The sequence below is a fragment of the Genypterus blacodes genome, unplaced genomic scaffold (genome assembly GCF_046128005.1).
Source record: "Genypterus blacodes isolate CSIRO-AG114 ecotype Tasmania unplaced genomic scaffold, CSIRO-AGI_Gbla_v1 ptg000019l_1, whole genome shotgun sequence".
Taxonomy (NCBI): Eukaryota; Metazoa; Chordata; class Actinopteri; order Ophidiiformes; family Ophidiidae; genus Genypterus; species Genypterus blacodes.
The window spans coordinates 1,871,849-1,887,827 of NW_027466832.1; the positions used below are offsets into that span (position 1 = coordinate 1,871,849).

The 15,979-nt window shown below is 41.5% G+C and overlaps 1 protein-coding gene across 7 annotated transcripts in view; it reads right to left on the reverse strand.

The window, feature by feature from the left end:
- szt2 (SZT2 subunit of KICSTOR complex) overlaps positions 1–15,979 on the reverse strand; it is an 88,664-nt gene that overhangs the window by 2,685 nt on the left and 70,000 nt on the right. For 5 of the 7 annotated variants that reach the window (XM_076141562.1, XM_076141563.1, XM_076141564.1 and 2 more), the window contains 13 exons: positions 13,776–14,043; positions 13,554–13,633; positions 12,969–13,094; positions 12,266–12,468; positions 9,856–9,952; positions 8,744–8,824; positions 8,483–8,557; positions 5,992–6,057; positions 4,059–4,272; positions 2,347–2,524; positions 2,083–2,205; positions 1,446–1,965; positions 334–444 (listed from right to left, as the gene is read on the reverse strand). In XM_076141562.1, the coding sequence (XP_075997677.1) occupies positions 334–444; positions 1,446–1,965; positions 2,083–2,205; positions 2,347–2,524; positions 4,059–4,272; positions 5,992–6,057; positions 8,483–8,557; positions 8,744–8,824; positions 9,856–9,952; positions 12,266–12,468; positions 12,969–13,094; positions 13,554–13,633; positions 13,776–14,043 (2,142 nt within the window). Of the gene's footprint in view, positions 1–333; positions 445–1,445; positions 1,966–2,082; positions 2,206–2,346; positions 2,525–4,058; positions 4,273–5,991; positions 6,058–8,482; positions 8,558–8,743; positions 8,825–9,855; positions 9,953–12,265; positions 12,469–12,968; positions 13,095–13,553; positions 13,634–13,775; positions 14,044–15,979 lie in introns of those variants that run through there. The other 2 variants (XM_076141565.1, XM_076141567.1) reach the window with 2 other exon arrangements.

Sequence of the window (15,979 nt, forward strand, 5' to 3'; positions counted from 1 at the left end):
CACAACACGATGGAAACCATTGGTGAGCCTTAAAAACAGGAAGACCACACTAGAGTTAGCTATAAAAACATCTAAAAAAGCCTGTAGTTTTGGAACAACATCCTATTGACAGATGAGACAGAGACAGAGATCAACTTGTACCAGAATGATGGGAAGAGAAGGTCTTACTTACTGAAATAAATTAACTTTTCCACGATATTTTAATTTATTGAGCAGCCCCTGTATACAGTATATACAAGACCTAATCCAATAGTAATAGTAATAAACATGTACAATCCAATGCCACACTAACACTTTTGGTTCACTAAAGAGAAAAGCAGATCATGTTCTGACCAGATACTGAATGCCATTGTCGTCAAAGTGTCGGCAGCTCTGAGGGAAGCGATTCAGCAGGACTTTGATCAGACTCTGGTACCAGCCGGGACTCATCGACAGGAAACAGTCCTAGACAAAAAAAAAAGGACACCAATGTATTCCACTGTTCAGGAGGACAAAATGCAATACATCATACCATTCAGAACCTCCAATAGGCTACACAGCATTCTCCCAGAGGAGCTGCTGTGCCACATTTAAGACATAGTCAGGGCTGTGCTGTGAAAAACATTTGTTGTATGACCAGCAGACTCCATCTTTTGGTTTGAAGATAAGCTGGTGAACCGGTTCCCCTCCTCTCAAAGTGACTGCTTTGAGCCAATGCAACTTGTTGTCCCTCATCGAAAGCTCACAACTTACTCCTTTGTAAGGTGGAAGCTTGTAATCTGTTATATATTTACTGAAAATAATTTATTGTTGACAAATTAATTACAAACCAATATACTGCGCAAAATTGAAATAAACAGGTGATCAATGAGGAATTAAATTACAGAATCCCTCAGAGCACGGTGGACAAGAGCTACGTGCCGTTAATAAAGCAGTCTCACAGGATTTCACAATTATTTTGTGGGATCCTGTAGACGAGCAGGCACCCTGTCCACCCAGCAGTAACGGCCTCACTGCTCTCCCACTATTCTAATGTGAAAGTAAAGAAATAAAAGTGTTAATGTCTCTGATTTCCCTCTCTTCTCATGTTTCATATTCATACTTTGTACAAATATTTGTTACCAACTTTTAAATTAAGTGAAATTAAATTAAACAAGATCAGGACTACTTCACTACCGTCACTACCACTTCCATGTTACTCAGACTTTAATAAAGCAACACTACACATGGGATGACTTGATGCTGAAAGAAAAGAAAAAGCTGAATGGGCCTCGGGAGCAGCTGTGAACCAATGCTTCCTCACACACCATTTTGTTTATCTTTACAAATTATGTGTCAAATCTGCGGAAATTCTGGGAAACTGTGCAGCATTGTGGAATATTGTGGCTTTTTGTTAAATTGGCATAAAGCCCCTTTATCGTGAAAAGCTGGAGGGATTGATGAAGGTAAAGTAAAAGTAAACTCACCAGTTGTGGGTCGATTTGGGCCACGGAACAGCTTTGAACAGCATCCAGCAGCTCCTCCAGCTCGCTGAATGACAGCTTGGTCAGCTTCAGCTTGTCCAGGTGCTCCCCGTGGAACAGCCTCTTCCACAGGTTATCTCTGCGACAGTGGCCCATGGCCTGATCCACGCTGGCCTGGATCTGCCTCCGCGCTGATGCCACCTCATTGTTGAGCAAGGGGAACAGAGGGGTGGGGTAGAGCGGCCCCTGAGTCTCTGCTCCACCCCCTGCTACCCCTACCAGAGGGTAAAACTCGTTGCCATCTCTCAGAGCCGGGGTGGCTGGCACTTCCGAAGTCGATTCTTCCCAGAGGTCCCGCTCAACGCTGCGGGAAACGCCGGCCTCTACTCGATCTAGGGGAACCCGGCCACCCAGCTCAGGAGGATCACGGTGGATCTGAGTGAGCTTCTTAAAGCGCCGCATGTCAGCTGTGAGCCGTGGGAATAGCTCTCTCTGACTGGTCATGATCACGTAGAACCGCAACCTGCACACACATGTACACGGTTATTTACTGCAATAAAATAATGACTTCAAACAGATTTCAGTGTTCACTAACTTACATATTGTGTCTGCTTTAATCCATTTTTTCATACGTCCTTACCTTAGCAAATGCCTCTCTCCGTCTGACTGCTCCTCAAATGGAGCAGCATTATGACAAACCACTAGAGAAACGTCAAAGTCGTCATGGTGATGGAGACCCTCCAGATCCTTGTAAGTGCCTGAGCTACAGTAGAATAAAATACATCAGCCCTTGTGTATTTATTCAGTTATTTAGAGGTGCTTTATTATATATATATATATATATATATATATATATATATATATATATATATATATATATATAAGCAGTTTCCTTTAGTTGTACCTGTTCCAAAGGGCCACAAGTGCGTACTCATGGTGGTCAGGCGTCCCTTTCTTGTTGTCTGTGTTGACTGCAGCCTTGGACATTCGGAGGGGCTTCATGCCATACGTGCTGGCGTGATCGGTGATGTAACTGTAGAGCTGGTGAGCTGTTATCATTCCCGTGGAGATGGAGAAGCTCCCTTATGTACAAAAAGATCAGAAAATAAATGATCCCAGCTCTACCTGCCCCTAAAAGCCCCGATGCAGAGACTTAAAGACCTCCTGAACAGCATCAGAACAGCAAAGACCAAAGATATTGAAGTCTCTGATTAAACTTACCTCTGACTGTGACAATGATTTTCATGATATATTTTTTGTTTAAGGACGTGATTAACCTTTTTTTTTTTTTACTAATTCTTACTGTTGAAGTGCAGAAGATAATTTAATTTCTCAAAGGCGAGTGTGGTTTGTTTTAGTACATTAGCCATTAGCATGGCGAATCAGGTACTTCACTTAGTCCTTTTGAAATCCTAAGTCCCTGCAGGATTTCAAGATTATTTTGTGATTTTTGCGATCAAATCAATTGATTTGCAGATTTTAATCAACTTTGTAGGAAATGTAATGTTAAAGTTTTGCAGTGTAGATTGAACAAATTGAACTAGATAAATTGTCCGATACATTATAATAATCTTATACAATGGGGAAGAAACACTCCTGAATCACACTTCAACTTCACTGTAATATGAAAGTAAAGAAACAAAGAGAAACAAAAAGTTAACGCCTGTTATTTCCCACTCCTTTGGCTTGAACAGCTTGAAGTTTATACACATATTTATGTACCAACATTATCTTAAAAGTTGTCTTTATGTAGTAAAATTATACTAAACATCACATTTTCTTCACCTCTGTGTTATGATCGCAATCAGCACTTGATACACACCACCGCCTCCACGTTACTTAGATTTAAATGCCTACAGTTTGTGCAGGTGGATTGGGTAACTTAAATTGCTGAATGTGCTTCAGGAGCAACCACAAATGCGTCTGCTCTCTGAGGAATGAAGTCCTATTCACACATGCAGAATATGCCAGAGTTGGTTCCAGCATGGGATCATGTGTGAATGGGTGCATCACTGATATGTTGGCACATTTTGAGCCCTGCTCAAGTAGGAATGCTGAGATAATGCTGGCATGGGTCTGTGGTGAATGAGTGAAGGAAATGTGCCGGCACGGTTACGCCCCTCTGACTGTAGACACTTTCTTGAACGTAGTGTTCTGATTCAAGTAGATCACGAAAAACTGTGTTTTGTGTTGAAGATTAAATACATTATGAGAGCAACGGCAGACAGCATACAGCTTTTCTACCATCAACATGTGAATCAAGGATTACTCTTTAAAATGAGGAAATATGCTAAAACAAATGCAGCTCAAGCTTTCTTGGCAAATTGTGCGGTAGGAGGAGGGCTATGCTTACCCAGGAATCGGCAGAGGCTTCCCCGAATTATGAATACTCCGAGGCGAAATGTGGGTGTTATTGCTGATTCTGAAAGAACCTTCCAGGCACTTAAGGTGGACTAGCTAGAGCAGCATTCTATCATGCTGCCAAGTCTGCAGTACCCCCGACTATATGATTGATTTGATTTCAATCTATGTCTCTGGTAGAGGCCTTAGATCCCCACGCAACGTGATCTATCTAAAACTGTGTCATGTTAAATATGTCAATATGAAATACTTTACCTTGGAAGACATGGTTGCGTCCAAACTTTGGAATATCTGGATGATGTCCGATAAAGTCATCCAGGAAGTCAGTGAGCTGGTAGCCCTGGCGTAGCGTCATTTGAGAGCCAACCAGATATTGGTGAACCACTCTCAGGTGGAAGTCGTAGCTAAATGAGTGAACGTGCATCAGGTCCCGCACTTTATCACATTCCTCAGTGAAGAGCATGGAAAGCTACAACAGAGGCAAGGACACACTCATTAATAGCTCAGAATGATCTGACAACCACAGAAGTTAAAGAAGCCATTTCCCAAATCCTATCGACAACTTATTAAAAAAAATCTAACCTGCAAAGCAACACCTTCCCTAAATGTTTGTCCATCTAATAATCTATGAGTAAACCTGTAACATTGGGCTGTTAGAACAGTTCCAAACTTTGACTTTGTATTCTAGAGTCATGTCCCTTACGGGCCTGCTGCTCTCCTACTCCCATCGCTCTTTGGCGAGAGGCGTTTGTAAGAACTTTGATATCAATCAAATTCATAAAAGCATCTTACTTAATCAAAACCAACAACAAAGACAAACTAACTCAATGCAAATGGATACATTGAGAGGCTGCAGCAATTACTCAACAATAGGAGTTTAGTGGGGAGTGATGTGCTGTTCCTGCATTTACTTTCATCTTGACCATTCGCCTGGAACAAATACAAATAGGGTTTATTTAATCAAACAGTCAGGGAAAATAAATGCACTGATTTTTCACTGGGTGGAAACTTTGGCAGCCACAGTGTCAGAGACCTTTCCACTCCAGCCAAAAGACTTGTCCAGACTGGCTGATCACGAGCAAAACCGCAGGGGGTTTCATCACCTTCCACCATCCCTCTGTTAGGACAGCGGGAGGAAATGACGAGAGCTCAGGTTGTTTAATTTTCTCTCTGTCCGCCTTGATATTCCTCAGACTTGCAAACAAATTAAGCATGACCTTTTAGCCAGGAAGATATTGGAGAAGTGTAGATTTCTTTAAGTAACATTTTTCATGGCTATTCTCCTCACTATCATTCATTTTTCCCCAATTTGAAATCCCCTATGATTGAACTTTTAGAAGCAAATGAAGGTCAAGGGGAATAAAAATAACCCACATGCTCTTAAAAAAAACAAATAGTGAGCGTGAGTCACAGGTCCTGTCTGCTGTGTTCAGAAACAGAGGTGAAAATAAGACGAATTACAGTAACCACATTCACAGGTGAAGCTGGAAATCATTGGCAACATCCAGGAAGCAAAGAATACACAATGCAAGTTGATTAAAAAAAGGATAAGATAAGTGATCTCAACACCACTTAAGTAGAATGAAATACTGAAATAATGTTTTTGTCACATCCAAGGAAAAGGGCCCCAAGAGGAGATTTACTGAGGATCAAAATTTGACTCAATGCAGAAATTAACAGTTTAAGCAGCATTCTGTCTGCCCCAACCAAAAATGCAAGAGGAAAAGCCAAGCATCTGAGAAAGCAGGGGACCATGATGGCCATACATCGATTGGACACCCACATCACCCCATTCATAAACAGGGAGACAGGCAGCCTGTTGGAAATCAAGGAAGAAAGGAAAATAGAGTTTGGCAGAGCTCAATCCAGGCCTGCAACTCAAACAATAATGCACACAAAAATGAAACCAAGTGAGATCTTGAATCCAGCTTAAACTGGTATTTGCTATTAGCGGTTACAGTCAAGCTCTCAGCTGAAATGGCTGCAGCTTCCACAGGATGAGGAGAGGAGACAGCACAGTTCATTAGACACAGAAACCATCCAATCCTCACACACACACACAAACAGAAAGAGATATAGATTTAGGAAGAAAGAGACCAGGACTGATGGCAGCAAGCAGAGCACTGAGGAGGGGTGAATGCTGATTGGGGGTGAGACACCCCTCCCCTTAAGAATGGATGGGACATACCGCACTGTCAGATACTGGGGTGGCATCTGGAAACGGCTTGCAACGAGGTTTGGTGAGGAGGCTGCCCTGATGGAGAGATGACATGAGGTGGGACTTGGCAGACACAGACAGACACTTGGACAGACGGAAGAGAGGAAAACAGAAGGAATACTACAAAAATAAAACAGAACACAGGTACTCGCACCTTAGAGCCACAGATCTCCATTTGATAAAGGCTGTTACTTGTATGACTATTTAAATACAGATATCTCCCCTCTGTGAATAATGATTTCCATCCATCCAGTGGTTACCCAACCACACACCACATTTGGCTAATAGTGCTTTTCTCTCAGCGCTTCAACCTTTTGCTACCCCTATTAAGTCACCATATCTTTTTTGAATGTGATGTAAGAAACACATGACCTTTTAGCCAATTTGACAACAGCACAAGGAAACAAACACCATCAAAACAACATTGAAAAACATCCTCCCCTGTGTGCGCTCCTCTACCATTCTGAAAACAGTTCACAGTCACAAGTGGAACAAAAAGGAAACCATGAGTGATGTGCTCACTGAATAGAGAATGAGGGGGAAAAGCAGGAAATGATTATGTAGGGTGTTGGTGGTGTTAGATTTCTGTTTGAAATACTAAAGAAAACACATGAAAGAGGTGGAGGACCATGACTCTGATGATGCAAAGGCGACACATGCACACAAATGATACATCTCTTTGCACAGAACAGTGTTCCATTAATGACATACCTCCAGTATGCCCATTTATTTGATGGTGAGATTTATGACAACATCATTAATGGAGTTGTCCCACAAAGTGAATACCTGTGCAGGTCTCATATGCAGTACTAAACTCACTTCTTTAGAGAAGCTTACATGTTCTCTATTTAGAAATAGAGCACTTGTCCATTGATGATAGGTCACTTTCCTAATGTCAGTCTTGTCTGTAACCTGCTCTGTGTCAGTGTGTTAGGAACAGTTGTGCCAAGATGTGCCTGAGGACCACAGATATGTTTTTAATGGTATTATTACAAATGTTAACAATTTGAATGAGTTTTTATGACTAAATGTTTAATAAAGCTTTGCCCTTGCTCATAATAATGTTTGTGCTGTGTGCTTTATGACCTTTTGGGGTTTCTGCATATTAAATTCTATGACTTACACTGAATAAAACAAACTTAATTATGGAGGTCACTAAGAATAAAAATAACAACAAATAAATTGCAAAAACACATATAACTAAACTGAAAATGAAAGAAATTGAAAATATTAAAATAAAAACTAAATAGCCTAAAACTAATTGATGCCAACACACATACTGCAGCTCAGAATGAGTCTAAAGTAGAATTAGTCACCTCTAATCCTGCCTGCACCATTGGCCACCTAAACCTTAGACAAACGGCATTATGAATGAGTTTACATTACACTGACAATTATTAAGTGTGGCGCTGACTAGTTAGTGTGATTTTCTTTATGAATGACCCCAATGTGTTTTTAAAATGAAAGTGCCTACATATGGAACTGAATCAGTCTTAAACATTTCATACTGAGTAAGATGTTAACATGCTAACGTAGCATAGCAAACTATTGATATTGCTACAGTGTAAACACCGCTATTCTTCTGCATGACGTTCTGCATTAAACAGTGTATGGTGCAGCACAATTTCACAAGCTTTAATTTGATGAAATGAGCTTTGTAGCCTAGATTAATCTAAACACATTCATAGGCACACTCATTGTCTGTAACTGTGGCATCTCACTGAGTGCTAAGGTCAAACCTCGAGAAAATCCTCCATGACACGACAGAGCTGGAGAGTTGCTGCAATCGGTACGCCTTAATAATAGAAATAGATATGCTTTCAATGAGATACATCTAGACATCACATCTAGACATGCAAGGATGTCATGTTCACTGGGTCCAGTTTTAATATACTGAGGAGAGGAGGGAAAGAGTGAAAGGGGGAAGACAACAGAGAACGACAACTCTATTAGCTAGACCGTGGGAGGTTGTGAATGGGCTGCTCTCACAAAAGAAGCACAAAGGAAAGAAAAACAACTAAAAGAATCACTACAGTAATGATGAAAGTTAACTTTTTGATTTCACATGAGCATCAAAAGCCACCTTGGATAACAGAGCCCCACCAACAGAAGAATCATTAACAGAAAATGAAAGAAAGGAGACACCACATCGTATTAGCAGCAACATTTAACCTCTTAGGGAGCATGTTTAGAAGACCACCTAGCAAACGGATAAGGAGATGGGTACAGTGGCTAGAACACAAGTAGAATTGCGGCAATGGCATTTTCTGTATCACTGTCTGTTCTATTCTGATCATGATCTCAATTTGTTCAGTTTCATTTTCTCTCTCATCATTTCCCAAACGCTTGGTCTCTTAATCTCTTTGGTGCGACCAAACCATCAAGCAACATCAAGAAGCAAGGTGTGCCAAAATGTCTCAAAAGTATGCAGCCTGAGAAAATGATCTGACAAGTATTTTACCTGGGAATTGACCGTCTGGCCCATGGGAATGCGGGAACACTCCAGAGCATACTGCTTCACACAGAAGTAACACCCCTGAGGGAGGGAGATTATTTAAATAAATAGGTCACAATGACAGTGTGGTTAACCAATTAATGGAACTAAATCAGACAACATTATTGAACATGGCAGTCCATTCAATCCTGATAGTGGGACAGGTTTAGTCTGAATGTTTGGGGAATTTGAAGTTTTCATGAAGTCAGACATTTATTTTCATCTCACCTGAAAAGCGAGTTCCATCAGCACAATCCCCCCTGGCAACGCCCTCTGAAGGTGATATGCTGTGCTGCCAGATGCTGCAGTCTGTGAAGTTCACAAATCTCATCACAACCGGTGTTGTACTTAAATCTGACATCTAATAGACATTATTTGAGCTGAAAATTAATCTAAAAAACACAGCACCCAGCAACAATGCATGAGAATAAATCTGCAAACAACCAAGTCAAGTCTGTACGAACCTGTGCTGCCTTGTTTTTACTTGACTTGACAAATGGTGCAACCTCTCTATGGTCTGCTTGATCTCCACTTAAACCATCCTGTCTATTCCTTAATTATGGCAACACTTTATTCAGACCAAGCACCTGCTAAACCTACAATGTGGGTCATCCAGGAAAGTTATTCTAGTTAAACTTATTCTAACTTTACTGAAAAACAAAATCAGATGAAACCAAGTAATTGATAATCAAAATATTCTGGAAGCAAAAGGGAAAATATGGAATTCGTACTACGCTCCTGAGATTTTTAAATCCAGATAGATAGATAGATAGATAGATAGATAGATAGATAGATAGATAGATAGATAGATAGATAGATAGATAGATAGATAGATAGATAGATAGATAGATAGATAGATAGATAGGTAGATAGATAGATAGATAGGTAGATAGGTAGATAGGTAGATAGGTAGATAGGCTTAGATCAGTGATCGTGTGAGTGTAGTGAGAGGACAGGGCACCTCTCCCCACACTATCCTGACCCTGACCCCAAAGGCCAGCTGGTTTCCAACTCTGTGGCTCATGAGCTGTCTCAACATTAGCCAGCTTCACAACCAGAGGGACACCGGGTGTGTCTACTAGCAGGGCTCTGTCTTTCTCTCTGACATCTGCTTGGTTTTCTCTGGAGTTTTTCCTCATATTCCTAGAGAGTTTTGGACGGAGTCAGGAATTTTCTGATGTTTCGGGCCTGTAAAGCCCTTTGAGACATTGTATGTGATATTGGGGTTTACAAATAAAGCTGACTTGACTTTGCTTTAACAAGGCGTTGTATATTTGGGCAGGCCAATGTCACAGCTTGACTAAAACCCTGTATGTCTCATCTTTGAGGTGAACACACACCTTAGGGCTGTCCTCGCTCTTCTGCTTCACGTAAGAAAAGGACATCCTGCCTTCTGATGACATGGAGCTCAGCATGGCAGCACGAGCCCGGGCGATGCTGTAAGAGATGGGATTGGGGTAGGGGGATGGTATAGAGGACAGGGGTCAATCAGGGTCTGAACAAACCAGAGAGTTTGAGAATCATATGCAGCGCAGATTAATGAGCAAAAACACTTGCATGTCACATAAATTTCACATCAATGTTGAATTCTTTATTGTTATTCTGTGGTGGTTCTCAGTCAACCAGGTCATGGTACCCAAGCAAAGTTTACTCCCCAGACACCACACAGTGTGAGTGAGCTGAGAGTGGAGGTGAGGCTGTTTAAATGCACTGTGACATCCACCAAGAAGCCCTCTGTGCAAAGACAGCCCAGCTTGGTGATCTGAGAACACTGTTATGAAAAATGTCAACATAATTCCAGCAGGAGGGCCCTACAATCACAATTCTGATGTGTGCTGGATAAGTTGTGGCTCCGTGCTGCAGCGGTTTTATTCCCTGAGATCGGAAATCGACCGTTTTTTGAAAGAGAAGGATCGACCTCTTCATGAGCTGAGTGACCTTCTATGGTTGGCAGACTTGGCTTTTTTAGTTGATCTTCCTGATCAATCAAGGCAGCGCAGTGCACGGCCAGCGGTGTGTGTGGCTCGGATCGTTTATTGGGGACGCTGTCCTTGGAGCGGCAGGAAGAGGAGAGGAAAGAGGAAAGAGCTTTTTGAGCGCGAAGTGGAGATAGCTGTGTGTATGGCTAAAGGTCACTGTACTTAGAGCCTTCAGATCCACAATGCAAAGCAGCACGTTCAAGAAATCTGAACAAGCAGCTCATACTGCCCTGAACTTTGAATCTGATCCATTCGCGCCTCAGAAAATAGGTGGAATTCCAGCTTCGACCCAAGGAGTTCCTGTGTTTCATGTGACTGGCACTAAGCGACAGGAAAGAGACTCCTTGAGCAGAGGGACTTGCTTGTACTGCAAGGGTGAACAAGCACTGGAGATGTGATCTTTATTGGAAAAAAAGAGCACATAATGAGATTGCCCTCTTCATGGAACAGGGAGTTTGTTTTGGATGTATGTGCATAGGGCACATGAGACAGGACTGCAGGAGGCAACTGCCATGTAAGGTATGCATCTCCAAGCATCCCAGCCTGCTTCACATTCACTCAAAAGATAAAGAACCAGTCAGGCATCAGACCATTGCCAATTCGGAAGCCACAGTGAGCATTTCTCCAGTGGCTGTTGTGACATCGTGAGGGGCTGTTCCCCCCGGATGTCCCTTTCAGGCAGTGCACGGGGGTGTCCATGCATACAAATCACAGAGGTTTCCAGCATAACAAGGTGCTTTTAATTCGCTTAACAAAAGGTGTCCGTGTACACAATGTAAGGTCTGTCCATAAACATCAAAAGTATCACAAGTAACAGGCGTTTCTGTCACCATCGAGGACCGTCCCCAGCTCTGGCCTCGTTTCCTTTCTGCCAGCAGCGAGGCTTCTTGCCGGAGCTTGGCTTTCAGAGCTCTCTGATCAGCCCTCCGTGCTCTCTCTATCTCTCTCAGTCTCTGCCTCTTGCCGTCCGCCTTTATGCTCCTGGCGATTACTCTCTGATGCGCCACAGGTGTGGCACGCTGTCCAGCCTCCCTGTAGTGGAGGCAACTGTGAACAGCCTGAGATTGCTGCAAGTCGCATTTCGGTTGTAGAGATGGAGGAATTGTGGGGGAAGCTTTTTCAAGTGGACTTCCCTGAGTCCAGTCAGCATGGAGAGGCTTGGAGACAGTTATTGAAGAAGATTACTCTTGCAAACGAACTTTGTGCCTGAGCTTCTGGCCGAGAGAAGCTTGAAGATCATTGCTGAAGGACAATGAGATTGAACTGTTTTCATATATTTCATGGATTAATTATATGTAATTTGTGTCATAATAATTAGGGGCGCTGAAGGTGTTTGCATTCTGTGACTTGGTCACATGATGGTGGGCGTGTGTCTTTGTGATTGCGTGTCCATGTGGGCATGCGTCTGTGTGATTGTGAGTGATTATTTGAACGGACGTTTGATCCGGCCCGCGAGACAGAACGGCATGCGGCTCACAAGCTCTTTGCCGGCTGACGTGTGGAGGTGCAAACTGACCTTCGTCATATGCTGCCAACCATTTTCATAACAAAATAAATGAAAACGCATTAATTGAAAGCTGTGATGTAGGCTGTTTAAGCATTTTCAATTCTAAGGGAAAATTTACCTACATTTGAATGATTTTGCTAACTTAAATAGACCAGAGGTGAGGCAATCTACCTCGCCTCTAGTGAATGGCCCAGTCCTTCATATATTTGACAAGGGGGGACACCTGACTAGTCTTCCTTGCCACACACACACACATAAACTGACCTGCGAGCTGGGGACTGAGGCCGGACCTGGACCAGAATGAAGCCCATGCTCTGCAGGTACTGAACGTACTGCTGAAGGAAGACACTTGAAATCTCCAGCAGCCAAGGCTCTTCTTTCAGGCGGCTTGGCAGCATGTCTGCCGAATCAGTGCTGTAGCTTCTGTCCCGACCTGACGCCATGGAGTCACTGGAGCGATGCCGCTTCTGGAGTAACATAAATAGTTGAGCATGCAACAACTTTAATTTACTATTGCTTGTACAAAAAGTAAGACGTATGAAAATATTGTTTTTGAGTATCAATCTGTGGCACACAGATATGCCTATATATATATATATATAAGTGTTGCTATAGTACATTGCTAAGTACATTCTCTGTTGACAGTCTATGAGGTAAAAATGCAGCAACAATATTAACTGAAATCACAAAGGGGTGTCCAATTTTAATTGTGAGTATAAAATGTATTATTAATTTATTACCAACATAATAAATAATAAATGTAAAATATGTGATAATAAACAGTGCAAGGGCATGATATCTTCTGTGTGTAATTTAAGCTGCACTGTGGCATATTCAAATACTGAAATACAGAACTTTGGATCCTGAATCACATAATAGGTGAGAAAATAATTCCGTTTTTAATATTATTTTGAGGACACATTGTGATCTTCCTGTTGCCTGCCTTGAGGTCTGACCACAGGTTTACCTTCACCAGAGGCAGCATTATCTGTTCTTCCTGAATCTGTTTGCGAAAAATGGGGTCGAAGAGAAGAGGAGTGGCACAGTAGTGGACCAGTCTGGACGACTGCTTCAGAGTTTCCAAGTCTGCCACCTGAAAAAAACGGATTGTGGAAAAAAATTTGACATGTGGCTTTGGTTGGTGATGCTGCTAGACAACTTTGTTGGTTCAAGTTTTCTCCACTGCAACACTATAATCGGAATCAACATTCAAGATTTTAGAATAGGCTGCTGAAAAACCAAGCTGATCAACAAAATGACAATTACAGTAAAATGATATAATATATATCATTATAAACAACAAAGCATACCCATTACTTCTTATTTAGGGGGTTGTTCTATTGTGTTTATCAGATTAGTGCAAATGTTTCGTAGTACAAAGTGCCTCCCAATGTAGTGCATGGTGAGTCATCCATCTGACACAGGCGAGGAAAAACACTGACTGAGCCTTTTGAGATAAATGTCGCATTGTCACAACAATAATGATATTGATCATATGAATAAAGGTGATTTAGTTATGCCTGTGTGTTGACCTAAGCGCAGCAAAACTCACTGAGATAGGCATGTTGGACTGGGCTGACCTCTGCTGCCATGTCACAAAAAGGTTCTCAATCTTCATCTGTTTCTCCATTTCTGTTGGTACAGTTAAAGCCATTAGTTCTCCTTTGAGAGGGTTCATTAAACAAAAAGTATGTTGCAGTACTGACAAAGCTAAAACTTTGAATACTACTACAAATAATAAGTGCTATTATCTTCAATATTATTGTCCTCATACCTCTTCGCTCAGCAGCTTTGATTTCCAATAGCTGGCAACCATGTTGGGCCACCACATCGCCTCCATCAGGAGCTCCTGCCAGAGCGCGGATGGTGCAGACATCCCTCAGTGCTTCATCGAAGGGCAGCAGCTCAGAGGGGAAGTGGAGTGGAGCAAGGCTTCGACCAGAGCTACCCAACCTCCCCTGCTCTTTACTGGGCAAGGGAGGAACTGGGCTCCGTAGCAATGCATCAGGCTCCATGGAGGGACTGAGGAATGGATTAGGATCCTGAAAGGAACAGAGACAAGGGGACAGACAGAAGGAAATTATTCAAATATATTGTGTCATTATTAGACAACAACTGATTGCTATTTTATAGAGCAGTTTCTAGTCACAAAAAAATAAACAAATTGTCTGCTTATGCCTTAAGAACTTAAGATGCATATCTATATATATAGATATATCTATATAGATATCTATATATAGATGCATCTTAAGTTCTTAAGGTATAAGATACATATATATATGCATCTTAAGTTCTTAAAGCATAAGAAGACAATTACAGTAAACATTTGAATAATCACTATAAAGAGGACAGTATATAAGTGGCAATTCTTTCTCCCTCCTGCCTGTCTCCCACATGTTCAATTATAAGAAAATAATTGAGTTTGCAGTGGAATTCCACGCAACCTGGTCATGTTCACCAATCTTGCACGAATTAACCAGTTTGGAGAGTTGATACATCGTACTGCTTTAAGAGGCAACATGAGTTTTGGAAAACATAATATTTCTCAAATATAAGTGTGTGTAGGTCAGTAATCGTTTGAGTGTGCATGCTCACTTGTTTACGCAAAACAGGGCAGCAAAAACACAAAACAGAGAAATAAGCAGTGAGCAGAAATTTCTTTTCTAAATTATGACGTGTTGATGGAGGAAATGTATTACCTCACCTTCCTCACACTAGTAGGGGAAGCAGTAAATTGGCCAATGGAAAGTTTAAGCTCAACATTCAAGACATTCATTCCGATTCATGTGTTTCAACATATATTTACTGGTTCTCAGTTAGTACCACAATGAATGAATTGTGTGCATCCCTGACTATAAATGGAGACAAAAAAGGGAGGTGTGGCCATTTGCATTAATTCCAATGACTGGGTAGATAATACTCATTCATTAATCGCATTCATGTAGCCCAAGGGAGTTCAGATGAAATTATTTGAATGACTCTTCATTCTTTTGATTCTCTTCTTTTTCATTTGTGTCTTGTTTACTTTTCTTCTTTTCTTTCTTCTTATATAAAATAACCTCTAAAACACTCCTTTAAATGCTCATGCATCATGGTATAACATCATGCCTGATGTTTTATTCATCTTACATATACATATGTATATACAGTTGCATTCAGAAATGGTCAACCCCCCAAAGATTGAAAGAATTTATCAATTTAAGTAATTTCAAAAAGCAAAATTCTGCTTTGGGCGACTTCTTTACGAGTTGAGTGATACATCAAATCAACACAGAAAATGCACAATGTAGTATTTGTGTGTAACAGTATATTCTGTTAAGATAGACATGTCACAATTATTCAACCCCTATGTTGTATTGTTGTTGTTAAAGCTTTCTGTCAGTTTTAATGGCCTAAAGTAGAGTTGAAACATAGTTAAGCCTTTGGGAACTCTATTATGATCCTTCATTTGCTTCAGCTGTGACGCAAATATAAACCCCAACTGTTGAATGTATTCAATGTGAGTTGATGGTGGGAAAGACAAAGGAGTTTCCACAAAAGCTGAGAGAGAACATTATATTATCACACCTGAAGGGCCTTGGGACAGAGACAGAAAAACTTATGGAACAGCTGCAAACCTGTCTGGCCGTGGAAGAAAGCCCAAAATGTCATCATGGGTACTCAGCAACTTAGTCAGGACAACTAAGAAAAAAAACCCCGTCAGTGCAAGACACCTACAGGGTGACGTGATGAAGGCTGGTACGTGACTAAGTGCTTCAGTGGCAACTATATGACGTGCACTGAATAAACAAGGACTTCATGGCTGGACTCCAAGACGCACTCCACTCTTGACCACAAGGAACATTAAAAGTTGACTAGAAAACACCAGGAGAAATTTGGACAAGACTACAGAGTTTCGGTAGACAGTTCTATGGACTGATGAAACCAAACTGGAACTGTTTGGACATATGGACTAGCGGTATTTCTGCCGTGCGAAAG